The following is a 13,837-nucleotide window of genomic DNA, read 5'->3' as shown; positions in this document are numbered from 1 at the left end:
GTAAGGAAAAAAACTGACTTCAAGGCTGTAACAAAATCTACAACCCTTAACAGGTTATCTCTTAACATATAACCCACATACCACTTAATCATCATCCCATCAGTTAAATGATTTATCTCTCTATTTGCCTTTTGATAAGTTAATGCAAGAAAGGTAGGTTGCAGCAGCATCCTGTATTTGGAAGACTCACGCTCAGTTAATCACGCTCAGTTTGTGAATAGTCTCAGCCTAGTTATTCTATTTATGCTGTGAAACACGTGCATAGTTAGTTTCATAATGTGTTGGTGTTGCTCAATTTTAGTAAGTGAATGCATGAACATTCAGATCAACAAATACTGTATTTTAAAGAAAGTAAGGACACTGAATCTAGACCTCTACTTGCATGTATGCACATATTTGCTACACAACAATTAGAACTACATATGACACACTCAAATAACAAAAAACTACAGAGGTGATTTTCAAGCAGGGAGTTGTCGATGCCAGGAAATACTCATGCCTAGGGGTACGTGGAAAAATTAGGAAGGTGTCAGATAATTTGAATAAATTCAAATTCTGATTTTCAAAAAAAACAAAACAAAACCCCCAAAAAACATTCACATGTTTGAGTTTTGGAACAAATGCACAAGGCTGTTCTTTGGTATCATGTATTGTATTGGACACATCCCAGCATCCCACAAACCTGACAAACTTTTATAAAAGTAGTGTTAAGTGAGATCAAATATAAGGATCAAACCTACACATCAAACGTGTTTTGATCCAAAAAACAACAAGTATGAACCTTTAACTGTGTAATAACAGACTTAGTCAGGTCTTTTATGTATACGCTTGGCAACAGTTGTGTGCAGAGTTTCATCTTAGATTTGAATGTATGTGTTCACAGTTATTAGTGGTTATTCTTTTAGCTGTGCTTGGTCATCAAAATGTTCTCAGGTTTTAACAGCACACATTTACATGTGTGTAACATGGTCTGGGGTTAATATGTGTAAGAATGTTTCCTGGTATGTCCAACACTCATTTATTGGTGTTAGTTATTTGAGTGAAGTGTCCTTCTGTGAGTGAGTTGCTCCTTTACGTAAATGTTATGGACCTGTGACGGTGATTGTTTTGCCTGTGGTCACTGGATAACACAAGAACCTGAAGAGGCTTGGAAACACTCCATTTTTTAAAAGACAACATAAATATATATTTTCAAGAATTGAAAGCACATAGAAAGTCATTTTCAACTGTGGTGCTGCAGAAGCGAAACGTTAAATTTGGGCTCTTGAAATTATTATCTAAAACAGAAGGTATACCATGAAACAAACTTTTCCCATTACTTTAATAAGATCAAATACAACTAAATAAATCCAATCTGTATAACTGTATTTCCCATTGATAGTCAATGGGATTTTTTTTTATATTTCAAGCACTCCTCCTCATCAGTAAAAACACCATTAAAACATAAACTGTTGAGGACAACATGTTAAACATAAACCACTGAGGAAAACCATAAAAAAAAACTCTTGTACAGGATGTCTTGCCACACGTAATTCACTGATATGCTGTGCAAGGTGTGTTCCAGTAAAACAGTGATGCTAAAAGATTTGAGAAAATAATTACGAGAGAGATAAAAAAAATACTTTTATTCTTTTTGTGGACCATTTAGTTCCAATGGGCAGCAAACATGCCGAAGATGAGTGGGTATACCTGGCTTTCTCAGCACCAATAAGATTTAAATACCTCAACTAATTCTAGGTATTTCCATTCATTTTGCTGGCAGTGTTAACAACTCTAGCATTACGTTTTTCAAATTTTCTCATGGCAAAAGACTGTCAACAGAGTATTGTCTCTTGTCAGATTTGACATCAGTTCTTCTGCATTAGTTTAGCCTTCTTAAACCTGCTTCTCTCAAACTTTATAGCACATCATTCTCCTGTTCACACAGCCAGAGCAACAAGAAAAAAACCACAACCACAACCTTCCTGCTGACAATTAGAATGTTGGTTCTTTATCTCCTGAGTGAGTGAAGCTAGATAGCCATAAAGATAAGATGCCTCTGACACATACACACAACCCCAACCAGCACAGCTCCACAAGTAAAAGAGGAGTGTGCTTTATTTAGAAAAAGCCCTATACAAACTTTACTCTATAACACAGGACTAGGTAATTATCACCAGGTGTGTGTGTTAACGCATATGCATTACCATATGGTTCACCGTTTATCAGCTGCTGTGTTTCAGTGTGTCTCTCAGGGACATGTTTACCATTTTTACAGTTTTTTAGGATTTACCAAAGTGGAGCCTTCCAGCCTATTTTCTCCAAGTTAATCCCTGTAGGCCAACACACACAAACACATGTTATACTTATATACAGAACTGGGACATGTGGGGTAATGACTGTCCTCTTATAGGGACAGGAAAGAAACAGCCACACCCACAATCCAAAAAGAGGTGGCTTTACTCTCACTGCACAGTGGTGACACCTGTGGCTGCTCCTCCGAGTCAAGAGGACCCTCGGGAAGAAAAGCAGGAACTACAGACACCAGCTTCACGAAGACCTGCTGAATTTTCTGACAGACATGGAGATAGAGGAGAAGGATTATTTTGTGCACAGGGAGGTTCTGGATGAGTTACGTCTGGATGAAGTAGCACAAAAAGGAATGTGGTCCACAAAACCCACCTTGGGTGAACGGGTGAAAGAGTCTCTGAGGTAAAACAGACACGGGGGAAGGAGGTGATAAACTGACAAATATAATATTTGCAAGATTATAAGTGTATGTGCTTTGGTGTATATGTGGCTTTACCGAGCCTCTAACTGCTCACTGAACCTCTTAAAAGTGACTCATGAATGAATGATGGAGTCGTGAATGAATGTGTGTGTTTAAATGTGTGTGTGGTTTCTGTGTTTTTAGTTGCTTAACTGGCTTGTTATCACAAAGTTGAGGGATTTATAATTAAAAAACATCTGACCAATAATTTAATCCGAGTCAAAGTTCTCCGTTTTATTCAGAAGGTATCTTTTTTAATGACCCGTGATAGATCATATAAGACTCTTAAAAACCACTCAGCAAGCATAGTATCACGGGGCATATTTTAAGAACAAATATATTCACTTCAACTAACTCAATAAATGAATGGTAATCTTCAGAAAAGCAGGATATGACCCAATTTGTTTACTTACCAGTTTCTGAAGCCTTTCTTGGAAAAAGAAAATTCAATATTAGTTTTTGCTGGCAGCATTCTTCCATTTTAATATCAAATACTTGTTATGACTGTGAACAGTAGCATACCAATATGCTGGTGTTATGCAGGCTGTCACTGTTTTACAAGGCCAGCTGATAAAACCTGGTGCAGGTGTTACAATTCACAACTCTCACTGGTCTCATTGTTTTTAAAATGTGTCAAAAACCTAAAATGTGTTTTGCAGTTTTCAGCCTCTCTTCAACAAGCTAAATTAAAACGCTTGCACACAAACTAGAGGACTAAAGCTAAAAAACCTTCACGTCTAGCCAGACTGACATTCTATATGTGTGTGACTTCAGGATTGCAAACTATAACATGAATCTTATTGATTTCTGGATTGTTGCAGGTGTTCAGTGCCCAGGCTGAAGCTCACACTCCTAAATTGGATTCCCGTTCTCGGCTGGTTGCCTCGTTACTCCTTCAGAGAAAATGCCGTGGGCGACCTGATATCTGGCTGCAGCGTGGGCATCATGCATCTGCCGCAGGGTTTGTATGTATGAGTGTGTACACAAGAGGTAGCTCTGAGTTGATCCACCTTAGAAACTTAAGGCATGACACTGCAGGTGAACTTTCCCCATTGATAACTTATATGGTGAGAATTTTATTTTTTATTTTTTTCTAAAAAAAAAAATCTAAAGTTTTAATATACTCTGTACAAATCTTCATAAATTATACTAGAAAGTTTGGTGCATGTAAGGGATACTGAAGTGGAGCTTACTCCAGTTCTCCCGTATCAGAAAACAACCTTTGAATACATTAATGCTAACTTTTCTTGAGTTTGAAAGAAATCTACAGCTGCAAGTACAAAAAAATATAGTATAATAAACACCTAAATATGTATTTTAGATGTCCAAATTGACCAGTAAATGAAAAACAGCGTAGCCGGCAGTCCACAAATCTCTCATTTTAAAGGTATAGTTCAACATTTTAGGAAGCGTATTCTCTTATTTTCTTACCAAAAGTGACATGGGAAGATTGATAGCACCCTCATACCTGTCTGTTAATTATGAAGCCATAGCTGTATTTAATGTTTAAAACAGAAACTAGAAGAGGGAGAAACAGCCAGCCTGGCTCTGTCCTAATGTAAACAGGACAAGTTGGGGTATCAGTGGAGTCTCTGCTGGTTCATATTTAATGGGCAGACATGAGTGTGGTATCAATATAGTCATCTCACTCTTATTAAGACAGAGATTATTTCTCAAAATGTGAAACAATTTCATTAACAATTTAAACAGACAAAATGGTGTCTATAGCGTTCATTCAATTAGTTTTGGTTTTTTATACAAGGTATGGCATATGCTCTTCTGGCTTCCCTGCGCCCAGTGTATGGACTCTACACCTCCCTCTACCCAGTGCTGATCTACTTCATTTTTGGTACTTCCAGACATATCTCCATAGGTGGGTAGCAACATGTGTGTGAGTGGTTCTGATAAAAAAAAAAAAAAAAAAAAGGGAAAGACATGCAATTTTAAAAACTGTCAACATGGATAAACTGATTCTTCCTAATGTCTTTGAGCATTAATATGTGTGTTTTACATGCCTGGGTTTTGTCTATCCAGGTACATTTGCTGTGATCAGCATCATGATTGGGAGTGTGACAGAAAGGCTGGGACCAGACAGTGACTTTATTGAAAATGAGACTAATGGGACAGAAAGTGTGAACATCGATGCAAGGGACGCCTACAGAGTACAGATAGCATGTTCCCTCACAGTCTTGGCAGGCATCTTTCAGGTGTGTGTTTCATGTGTGCACGTGTCTAATGTGACCACACTGAAAACTCTTTGACTTTATGGAGGTATTGAGAAACTTTTCAGGTCATATCTCACCACTTTTGATCAAGTCTCTCTAATTTCCCCTCTTAAGATCCTGTTGGGTGTGGTGAGGTTTGGTTTTGTGGTCACCTACTTGTCTGAGCCGCTCATTCGTGGTTACACTACAGGATCAGCGTGTCATGTGTGCGTCTCCCAGCTCAAGTACCTGTTTGGAGTCACACCATTGCGCTTCACTGGTCCGCTCTCCCTCATTTATGTAAGTATGTCGTGCATTATAAAGCTCACACTTTGGTACAATTTTGAGTTACTTACACTTCTGCACTTTCATTTCATGCTGCTTCTGCCTCACTAGATTTCAAGGGAAATATTATGCTTTGTAGTTTAAGATTTTACAAAACAAGTAATGAGCTACAAATTGTCACAAAGTCAATTCAGTTAAATTATTTCCAGTGCGACCAGTTACATTAGTAAACGTGTCCTCCTCTGGTGAATGTATTAGTAATTCTTGCTCCTTTTTTTGGGTAACTAATCAAGTAAGTAAAGTATAGTGCTGTGCTATTGATTCAGATCTTCATACACATTTTTTCTACGACTTGTTTCATTGCACTCAAAGGCCATGCACACTGACGCAGGGGTTTTAGTTGCTCTAGCTGATCTCAGCTGATCTGATTGTAGCTGGGTGGAGCTAGCAGGGAATTATGGGAGGGATAGAAATAATTTCACACGCCCTAACACGTGCAACTGCACATGCCCTCACAAACCTGAGAAGAAATCATTGTGGAGTAAAGTATTTGTATTACTGGGTAATGGTTGTGTACCGACTTTAGGTCAAGTTTTGTCTACAGAACATTTTTTTTTTTTTTTTTGGCAATTGATGGATTTTTGCATATCAATATACTTGTTACATTCTTCTTGCTACGTTGCAGTTAAAAGCTACAAAAGTGACTAAATCCGCTGTAAATGGACTGAATTTATATCCCACGTTTGTCCAATGAACTTCACAATGTGCCTCATGTTCATGCACACACATACACATCCTGATGACAGTGAGCTAAGGAAGGTGCTTGCCTAACAATCAGGAGCAAATTAGTTCAAGTAAATTTTGATTTGTACACAGGAGCAAACCTGCAGTTACTCCAGAGCCTGGTCTACCTGCTGGGCCACAGTTGCTTTGCCTTTGTCAATCAACATTTTTCAAAGTAACTCAGGGTGAACATTTAATGTGCATAAAAGCAGAATACTTGCAGTGGTGTTAGTCACAAACGCACTCAAAACTATTGTGGAAAGAAGAAATGTCTCGTAATTATTTATGAAATAGACGGGAACACCATACATTTCAATGGAGACGTGGAAGTATCTTGAGCATCTTATTTCTCTACATATGAATCAAAGAAAAATTAATGTCGGTGACTTGAGTAAGAAAAAATATACTTAACGGTCTCAAATGAACAAAAAAAACCCCATCTTTGTCTACAGATTAGTTGCACTGTAGAGCTGTGCATTGTTTGACATTTCAAGATGTGTCCACTCCCTCTGCTTTGATGAAGCAAGGTGGCAAAGATTGCAGGCCCTTCTTGTTTCTTTCTACAATATATGTCCATTATGATTATGATTTTTAATGGTCTTCTGCTGTTTATTCCTTCTCTCCTCCACTGTTTTCCTCACAGACTCTGGTGGATCTTTGCAGGCTGCTGCCTCAGACGAAGGTACCAGAGCTGGTGGTCAGCCTGGTGGCACTCGCTGTTCTCATTGTGGTCAAAGAAATCAATGGCTGCTACAGACAGAAGCTGCCTATGCCTGTCCCTATAGAGCTCATAGTTGTGAGTCTTCCCTTCACTCTTTTTTTTTCTGCTCACACAGCAGGTGTATTCATTTATTAGTCCAGCAGGGGGCATCTTGACCACAATACAGAAATGAGGGTTTGTTGACCTTATTTTACACTCACAAAAAAGAGTGTGGAAAGAAATGATTCATCCCATGTTGTGATACTGAAATAACCTTTCTTTTGAATTTTTTTTTTTTTTTTTTTTTTTTTTTCTAAACAGATCATAGGAGCAACAATTATTACCCACTTCTGCGGACTTAGTAGTAAATACTTTATTGATGTCGTTGGAGAGATTCCCAGTGGGTAAGTTCATCTTTGTGTAGACAAAAGAGGAGTAGACAGGCTTGTCGGGGGGAACTCGGGGTAGCTGTTTACAAGACTGTTTACAAGATCACAGACACAAAAATCACACATTTCATGGTTGTCAGAAATTTGTGTGTCAGAAAGTAACACGCTGCACAGAAATAATGTCTGTATCGTATTGGTGAGTTTCCAAATGCTTCTTTTCTTCCGAGACGCTACTGTAGTTGAATCCTTAAGTGAGCAGGGTTCCCCCGGAAGTAACAGAACAGGGAGGTGTAACCAGAAGATATAACGGCGGATTATTGACACGTACTGTAAACAAAAGTTTCTTGCCATTAAAGTTAGAATAGGGGAGCACCTGAACATTACATTTTTGGTACAAGCAAAGGTTGAATGTTCGGCGTGTTTCTGTTACGGGTCTGAGGAATGGTACCACAGCAACAAAAATGAATATCCTGTAGGACACAGGTAAAGTTCAGCAACAATGAAGACACGAAGCATTCAGTTCTTCTTCCCAGATTGCATCTGAGGAGTGAGCGGGAGTCACACCCTAAAAACAACCTGCGCGCAACTGCTCCGGTGTCAACAGTTCCTCCTGAGGAGCTGCAATTCTTTACTGTCCCTCGATCTGTACAGTCCATGTGTTTAAATTACATTCTGTAATTATGAATTCCTAAGCTCACGTTGTACATATTAAGTTGCCAAAAATTAACAATCACAAATTAAATCATAAATTAACATAAATGTGGTCAAATTTTTGGGTGTGCCACATTTCCACATTATTAAAAAGGGCCATGTGTGTCCTGGAAAACACAAACCTCAACCATTCATCCTTCTCTCTGGCTCCAGGCTCAAGGCCCCTCGTGCTCCAGATGCCTCTTTGTTCTCAAAGGTTATCGGTGATGCTTTTGCTGTGGCCATTGTGGGCTTTGCCATCAACATTTCTTTGGGCAAAACATTTGCCCTCAAACATGGCTACAAGGTGGACAGCAATCAGGTGAAGAAAACACAACACACAAACTCAATGTGGTACTCATAAAGAGCTGATAGAGTTATACTTGTAGCCCCTGTCTACATGACTGACTCACTGCTAACAGGAGGCAGTAAAACTTTGGCCTAATATTAGACATTACTCTTGAATTAAACCTCGCATTGACTGCAAATACAAGAATAACTTGTTGGCCAAACATGCAATTGAACCAGTAATTATGCAGGTCAATTTCCAAATACTACTGTATAATCCCTCAAACTTCTCCCTGTGCTTGACATAATGTGACAAATTTTGCAATTTATTTGCAACATATCAATCAAGATTTGACTCAAGTTAGCTGTTATACATCTGACAAGAATAAATGATGTGATTAAATGTTTGTGTTAGAAAAATTACTCAGAGGCTTTATTCAAAATCAAACATATCGGACATGTATTCTTGCAAGAAGGAGCAAATACATGTGCACTCAAAGAAAGGTGTCCAGCATTGCTCAAAGTCCTTCCCCCGTAGTTCAGCTTTTATACAGTGTAACAATCAGTTGACAGTCACCCCCACTTCCTCTTGCATGTCCGGTTTTGTAGATAGTACTGAGTGAGGTCGTAGGTCACAAGACAAAGATACAGGGACGTTGTAACTGAGACTATAGAACCATGTTGTGCAACGGATAAATGAGTACATCTTTTCTGAGACAATAGGAACATGTTGTGCAACAGATAGACAAACATTTGACAAGTATGATGAGTTCATTATTTTTCCATCAGTTTGATTAAAATAAAGATACAAGTTGTATGTGGTGATACATGGGATCCCAGGTACAGAAGAGTATGTGCTTATTCATGGTCTTCTGATCGGTTCCTCCTTAATGCAAATTGGCCTGGATTGACCTTCACTGTCTACCCTTTGCTGGTAAATCAGGTTATGTCATCAGTTTACTGGAAAAATGATGAATGTTTCTCTGAAAATAGTTGCACACAAAGAAAGAGCCTTTTTTTTTTTTACACGCACATTTAGAGATGTATTTCTAAAAACCTCTTACCATTGTCTGTAACACAAAGACTTGTTCACACACTCTCACTTGCGGAGGCATGTGATTGGGATCATTCTGCTCTGCAGAGAGTCGGGTTGGGAGCATTTAGTCCCTCTAAGAGCCGGCCTGCTAAATCATTAATGCCCAACAAGCTTTATGCAATCAAGTGTCTTAAATAAGCTGGCCGCTGTTCTCAGCGTGGCAATGATGCGTTGACCTGGCTCTAAAGTTAATGAACATTCATGTTAACTGACCCAAAAGCAACAGACTCCAGACAAATGCCGACGGAGGGCATGATCACATGCACATCAAAGGTCATTAATTGGATGAAAGATCTTGTTTGTTTTTTTTTGCCAACATGTGTATGTTTAACTAAAATATTCCGTCTGTCTTGTTGGTTCTGTTTTCCAGGAGCTGGTTGCCCTGGGTCTTAGTAACACTGTCGGCGGGTTTTTTCAGTGTTACTCTGTGACTTCTTCCTTGTCTCGCAGTCTTGTTCAGGAGAGCACAGGGGGCAAGACACAGGTAAAAACATATGTGATTCAGCAGCACAAACATAGTGCTAGTCAAAGGTTTCAGGTCCCAAAAGTAAAGTGAGAATATTTTCAAAAATAATGTCATTAATAGTTTTTAATTTATCAATTACCTCCAAAGTGCAGAGATAAACCTGAATCAAATCAATATGTGGTGTGGCCACCATTTCCTTTTTAAAAAGCACCAATTAAACAGTTAGCAGGCAGGTTGTTCCCTGCATCTTAGAGGACTTCAGTTCTTCTATGGATTTAGGGACCAATCAGACGCCTCCCTGATGGTATTACATGATGGATCAAAATCGTAGCCTCTGACTTCCCTAAAACATTTGCAAAGCAGTGTAGCTTATGTTTGTCTTGAGACCATTTATTGTGCAGTAAGTGTGTTTTTCTCTGTCTGTGTTTTGTCAGGTTGCGGGAGTTATTTCCTCCATCATTGTGCTGATCACAGTTTTGAAAATAGGTGCTCTCTTTGAAGATCTCCCCAAGGTAACACTCTGCTTCTTGTATAACGTCTCACTAAGAATCAACATCTCTCCTGGCTGCAGGTATGTGGGAATTTATCTGTATTTGTTCCTCAGGCTGTCCTGTCCACAATCGTGTTTGTGAATTTGAAAGGAATGTTTAAGCAGTTCATGGATGTACCTACGCTGTGGAGGACCAACAAGGTTGATCTGGTGAGACTTCATCCTCTTTGACATTCATTCTGCTCAGTTGAATACTGTGTTGAATACTGCCTGCATCTTATTGCACTGCTGACCCCACTGACTGTCAGTGTTCACGCTGCCCTCTAGCTGGTGTGGCTGGTAACATTCATAAGCACCATCCTGCTCAACCTGGACATGGGTCTGGCTGTCGCCATTGGCTTTTCCATGCTCACCTTCATCTTCAGAACACAAGTGTAAGGACACACCCCTTATTATTATTATTTACTGATGTATGTGCAAACATGATGAAGGACTTTAATGAGTTTTTCACAGAACTGCAGGTTAGTTATCACTGTAATAATGAAATTTTTTATACTTTTCAGACCTCGCTACTCTATCTTGGGCAACGTCCCAGGCACGGACCTGTATCTGGACACAGACACCTACAGACAGGTAAGAATACTGAAAAGACTCGTATTCATTCACAGAACGTTAAAAGTACGCTAATACACTAAACTAAGATGGTAAACATGTTAAACCTTAGCACATCAGCTAAACATCAACCTGTTAATAATGTAGTGAACATGACAGCCAATTTAGCCATGCTTATGTTAACCACAGCTTCACAGAGCTGCCAATGTGGCTGTAGACTCCCGGTCTCACTTATGAGACGGGATTGTTTTATGAGTACCGCAAACAAATTCACATCTATCATGTGGTGACAGAAATCTCAATAACTGGGCAAAAAAAAAAAAAAAAACTACCATTTTTAAATGCTAAGTGTAAAAGAGGAAATATGCATTTTGACCTGCAATTTGGTCCAACAGACCCTTTTAGAGGAGCACTCTGTAGATAGAGTTACATCTACTTTCAATCATTAAGTGGCAGAAGAGCTCCATTTAGTCAAATGATACTTGGGGGGAGGCAGAAAGAGCAAATGAGAGAAGAACAGGGTGTAACTTTCTGAAGTCCTCTACTTCCCGATTCGTCCCCGCAGGCTAAAGAGATTCCAGGAATTAAAATCTTCCGTTCATCTACAACTATCTACTACACGAATGCTGAGATGTACTTAGAGGTCCTGCAAGAGAAGGTGTGTATATGTGTCTATGAATATCTGTGTGTGTGTGTGTGTGTGTGTGTGTGTGAGGAGGCTGTGTGCGCATTTGGTTACAAGATGTAATCACTGTCCGCCGTCTACAGCAACCTTAATTGCTTTCATTATCTCTCCCACTCGTCTCACTTTCTCCCCTCTCTCTTTAATGCTATGCTTGGCTTTTTGTGCAGAGTGGAATTGAAATCGGGAAGCTGCTGACGGCAAAGAAGAAACGACATGCAAAGCAGAAGCGTAAAGAAGAGAAAGAGAAAAAGAAAGCCACCAAGGAGGCCAAGAAACAAGTACTAAACGTGGTTTAGGTTCCACTGATTCTTCTGGAATAATACCAATCAGTTATGAATTTCAACTTGCAGGTTTCTCATAGTTGTTTTTACTTTTCCATCCTGTCTAATGGATCATTCTCTTTGAAGGAGTCTGAGATGAACAGGAGGAAAGTCCCTGCAGGAACGAAGGGACACAGTCAGGGGAGCGGTGTAGCCTTAAGCGTGATAGAAACGGCTCCAAACGGCCCCAGTAAAGGCCAAGTAAACTTGGCTTACCATTATGACACAACCTTGTCAGACTCGGACTCAGACACAGGTTGCCACGGTGATGACAGCATCACCCAAGCTTCGCACCACAGCGATGAAGAGAAAGGAAAGGCCTGCGCATCAGGCACGCACACCATCATCCTGGACGTTTCCACAACCAGCTTTGTGGACACAGTCACTATAAAGACACTTAAAAATGTATGTGTGCCAGGACCTGTCTGTGTCCAAATGAATAATTGAATCATCACATATCAAATAAGTGACAACAGAGGGCATGCATGTTCATCTGTAATTATTTGAAGAGTAAATGCTGCAATAAAATGATGCTTTTTCTTTCAGATTTTCAGGGACTTTGGAGAGATTGATGTGCACGTCTATTTAGCTGGCTGCCAAGGTGAGGGACACAGCAGACAGAACAAAGGCAAAGTTAATGTCCTTAATGCAGATTCAAGTCCCTAAAGCTTTTGATAATTAATCCATCAAGGTCTCAGTCGAACATAAATATTTATTTATATAATCACGAAACACTTTCCCTCTAATGCATTAATGGTCTCTCATTGTCATGCATGTTTTTCTGTCTGTTTGTGTGGTCAAATATTAGCCTGTGTCGTGGAGCAGCTGGAAATGGCGGATTTCTTCTCAGAGTCCATCCCAAAGAGCAGGCTGTTTTTCACAGTTCATGATGCAGTGCTTCATATTCTCAAGAAACTGGGGCAGACAGACTTGATGCTTGTGAGTCGACATCAGTATTCATTACACTCTTGAGATCTCTCATCTTATCACTCATCATTGCTGTAATATATTCTCAAATTTTCAAAACTCTCAGCCTTGAAATGTTCACAATTTTTTTCAGGATGTTTACTGCGACATCAAGATGTGACCAGCAGGGGTCAGATTGTTTCAACTCTCGCGAGATTCCTCTTCCTCTTCCTCCTCCTCCTCCCCCCCTCCTGCTGTTAGGTTGCAGGCAGTTTCATTGCTCACTATTGGTCGCCATTGTCTCCTCCCCTTCCAGTGGAAGAAAATGCACCACCTTGACATGGCGGCCGGTTGCCATGGAAATACTGGGAGCCGTTACTATGGCTACGGGCTTTTTATGATATCGTCTAATGAGATAGCCAGCAATACGTCATTGCAGCTCTCTTGCTCTGTGGTGTGTGTGTGTGTGTGTGTGTGTGTGTGTGTGTGTGTGAGACAGCGGTGGGGCGGGGGTTGAGTGGGAGAATGTAACACTGGACTAATAGGAGTCTGTATTTATAGTCTGTGTGAGAGAGTACTGAGGGAGTGAAAGGTTGCCTGCGAGGGGAAAGTCATATGTGAGAGGTGCTGTTGTGAACACAGTCCCCGATGTGTGCGTGCGTGCATGTGTGTGTCTGTCAGTCTGTACTCTTAAAGAGGAGGAAAGCCAAATGTCTCCCATAATTAATCAATGAAATGAATCAATGATAAGTAAATACAGTATTTGTCACCGATATGATTGTGCCATTGACATTGTTTTTTAAATTTTTTACATTACACCTCATTTGCTCCAAATTTGCTCCAATTTAAAAGAGCATCAGCTTTAAAAAAAACAACAACAACAACAAAAAAAAAACATGGGTGTATTTATAGTCAGGATTCACATGTCTGACTCCTCTGACATTTGAGCTCCCTTCTATTTTCGGGATTGTGTCATCTGTTATTGAAGCTAAACACGGTTTAATAATACGCTCTGTTTTCCATGTATTGAACTGGATGGCCCAACCAAAGATAACTGCCCACAGCCATAATTCTTTTACATTTTTATTTACTTTTTACTTTTAAGAGTGTTTGTTGGAAATGGGTTTGAAATCACGTTTAGTATGTTCCAACTTATGAACAGTTTCCTGATCAA

General features: G+C 39.7%; 1 protein-coding gene across 1 annotated transcript; it reads left to right on the top strand.

The window, feature by feature from the left end:
* Window positions 1-2,560: 2,560 nt before the first annotated feature.
* Window positions 2,561-12,971, top strand: LOC138193418 (solute carrier family 26 member 6-like). The gene is made up of 19 exons (XM_069141439.1): window positions 2,561-2,691; window positions 3,571-3,710; window positions 4,512-4,622; window positions 4,784-4,956; window positions 5,089-5,253; window positions 6,665-6,817; window positions 7,043-7,125; window positions 7,975-8,122; window positions 9,555-9,668; window positions 10,085-10,162; window positions 10,255-10,350; window positions 10,468-10,574; window positions 10,704-10,773; window positions 11,318-11,410; window positions 11,605-11,715; window positions 11,845-12,162; window positions 12,304-12,358; window positions 12,566-12,696; window positions 12,818-12,971. Exons 1-19 carry the CDS (start codon window positions 2,561-2,563, stop codon window positions 12,842-12,844), a joined length of 2,304 nt encoding a protein of 767 aa, XP_068997540.1. The 3' UTR covers window positions 12,845-12,971.
* Window positions 12,972-13,837: the final 866 nt, after the last annotated feature.

Source organism: Embiotoca jacksoni, unplaced genomic scaffold (genome assembly GCF_022577435.1).
Source record: "Embiotoca jacksoni isolate LCO1_2020_lvr unplaced genomic scaffold, fEmbJac1.0.p SCAF_9, whole genome shotgun sequence".
Lineage (NCBI taxonomy): Eukaryota > Metazoa > Chordata > Actinopteri > Embiotocidae > Embiotoca > Embiotoca jacksoni.
This window is presented reverse-complemented; position numbering and strand designations above follow the sequence as displayed.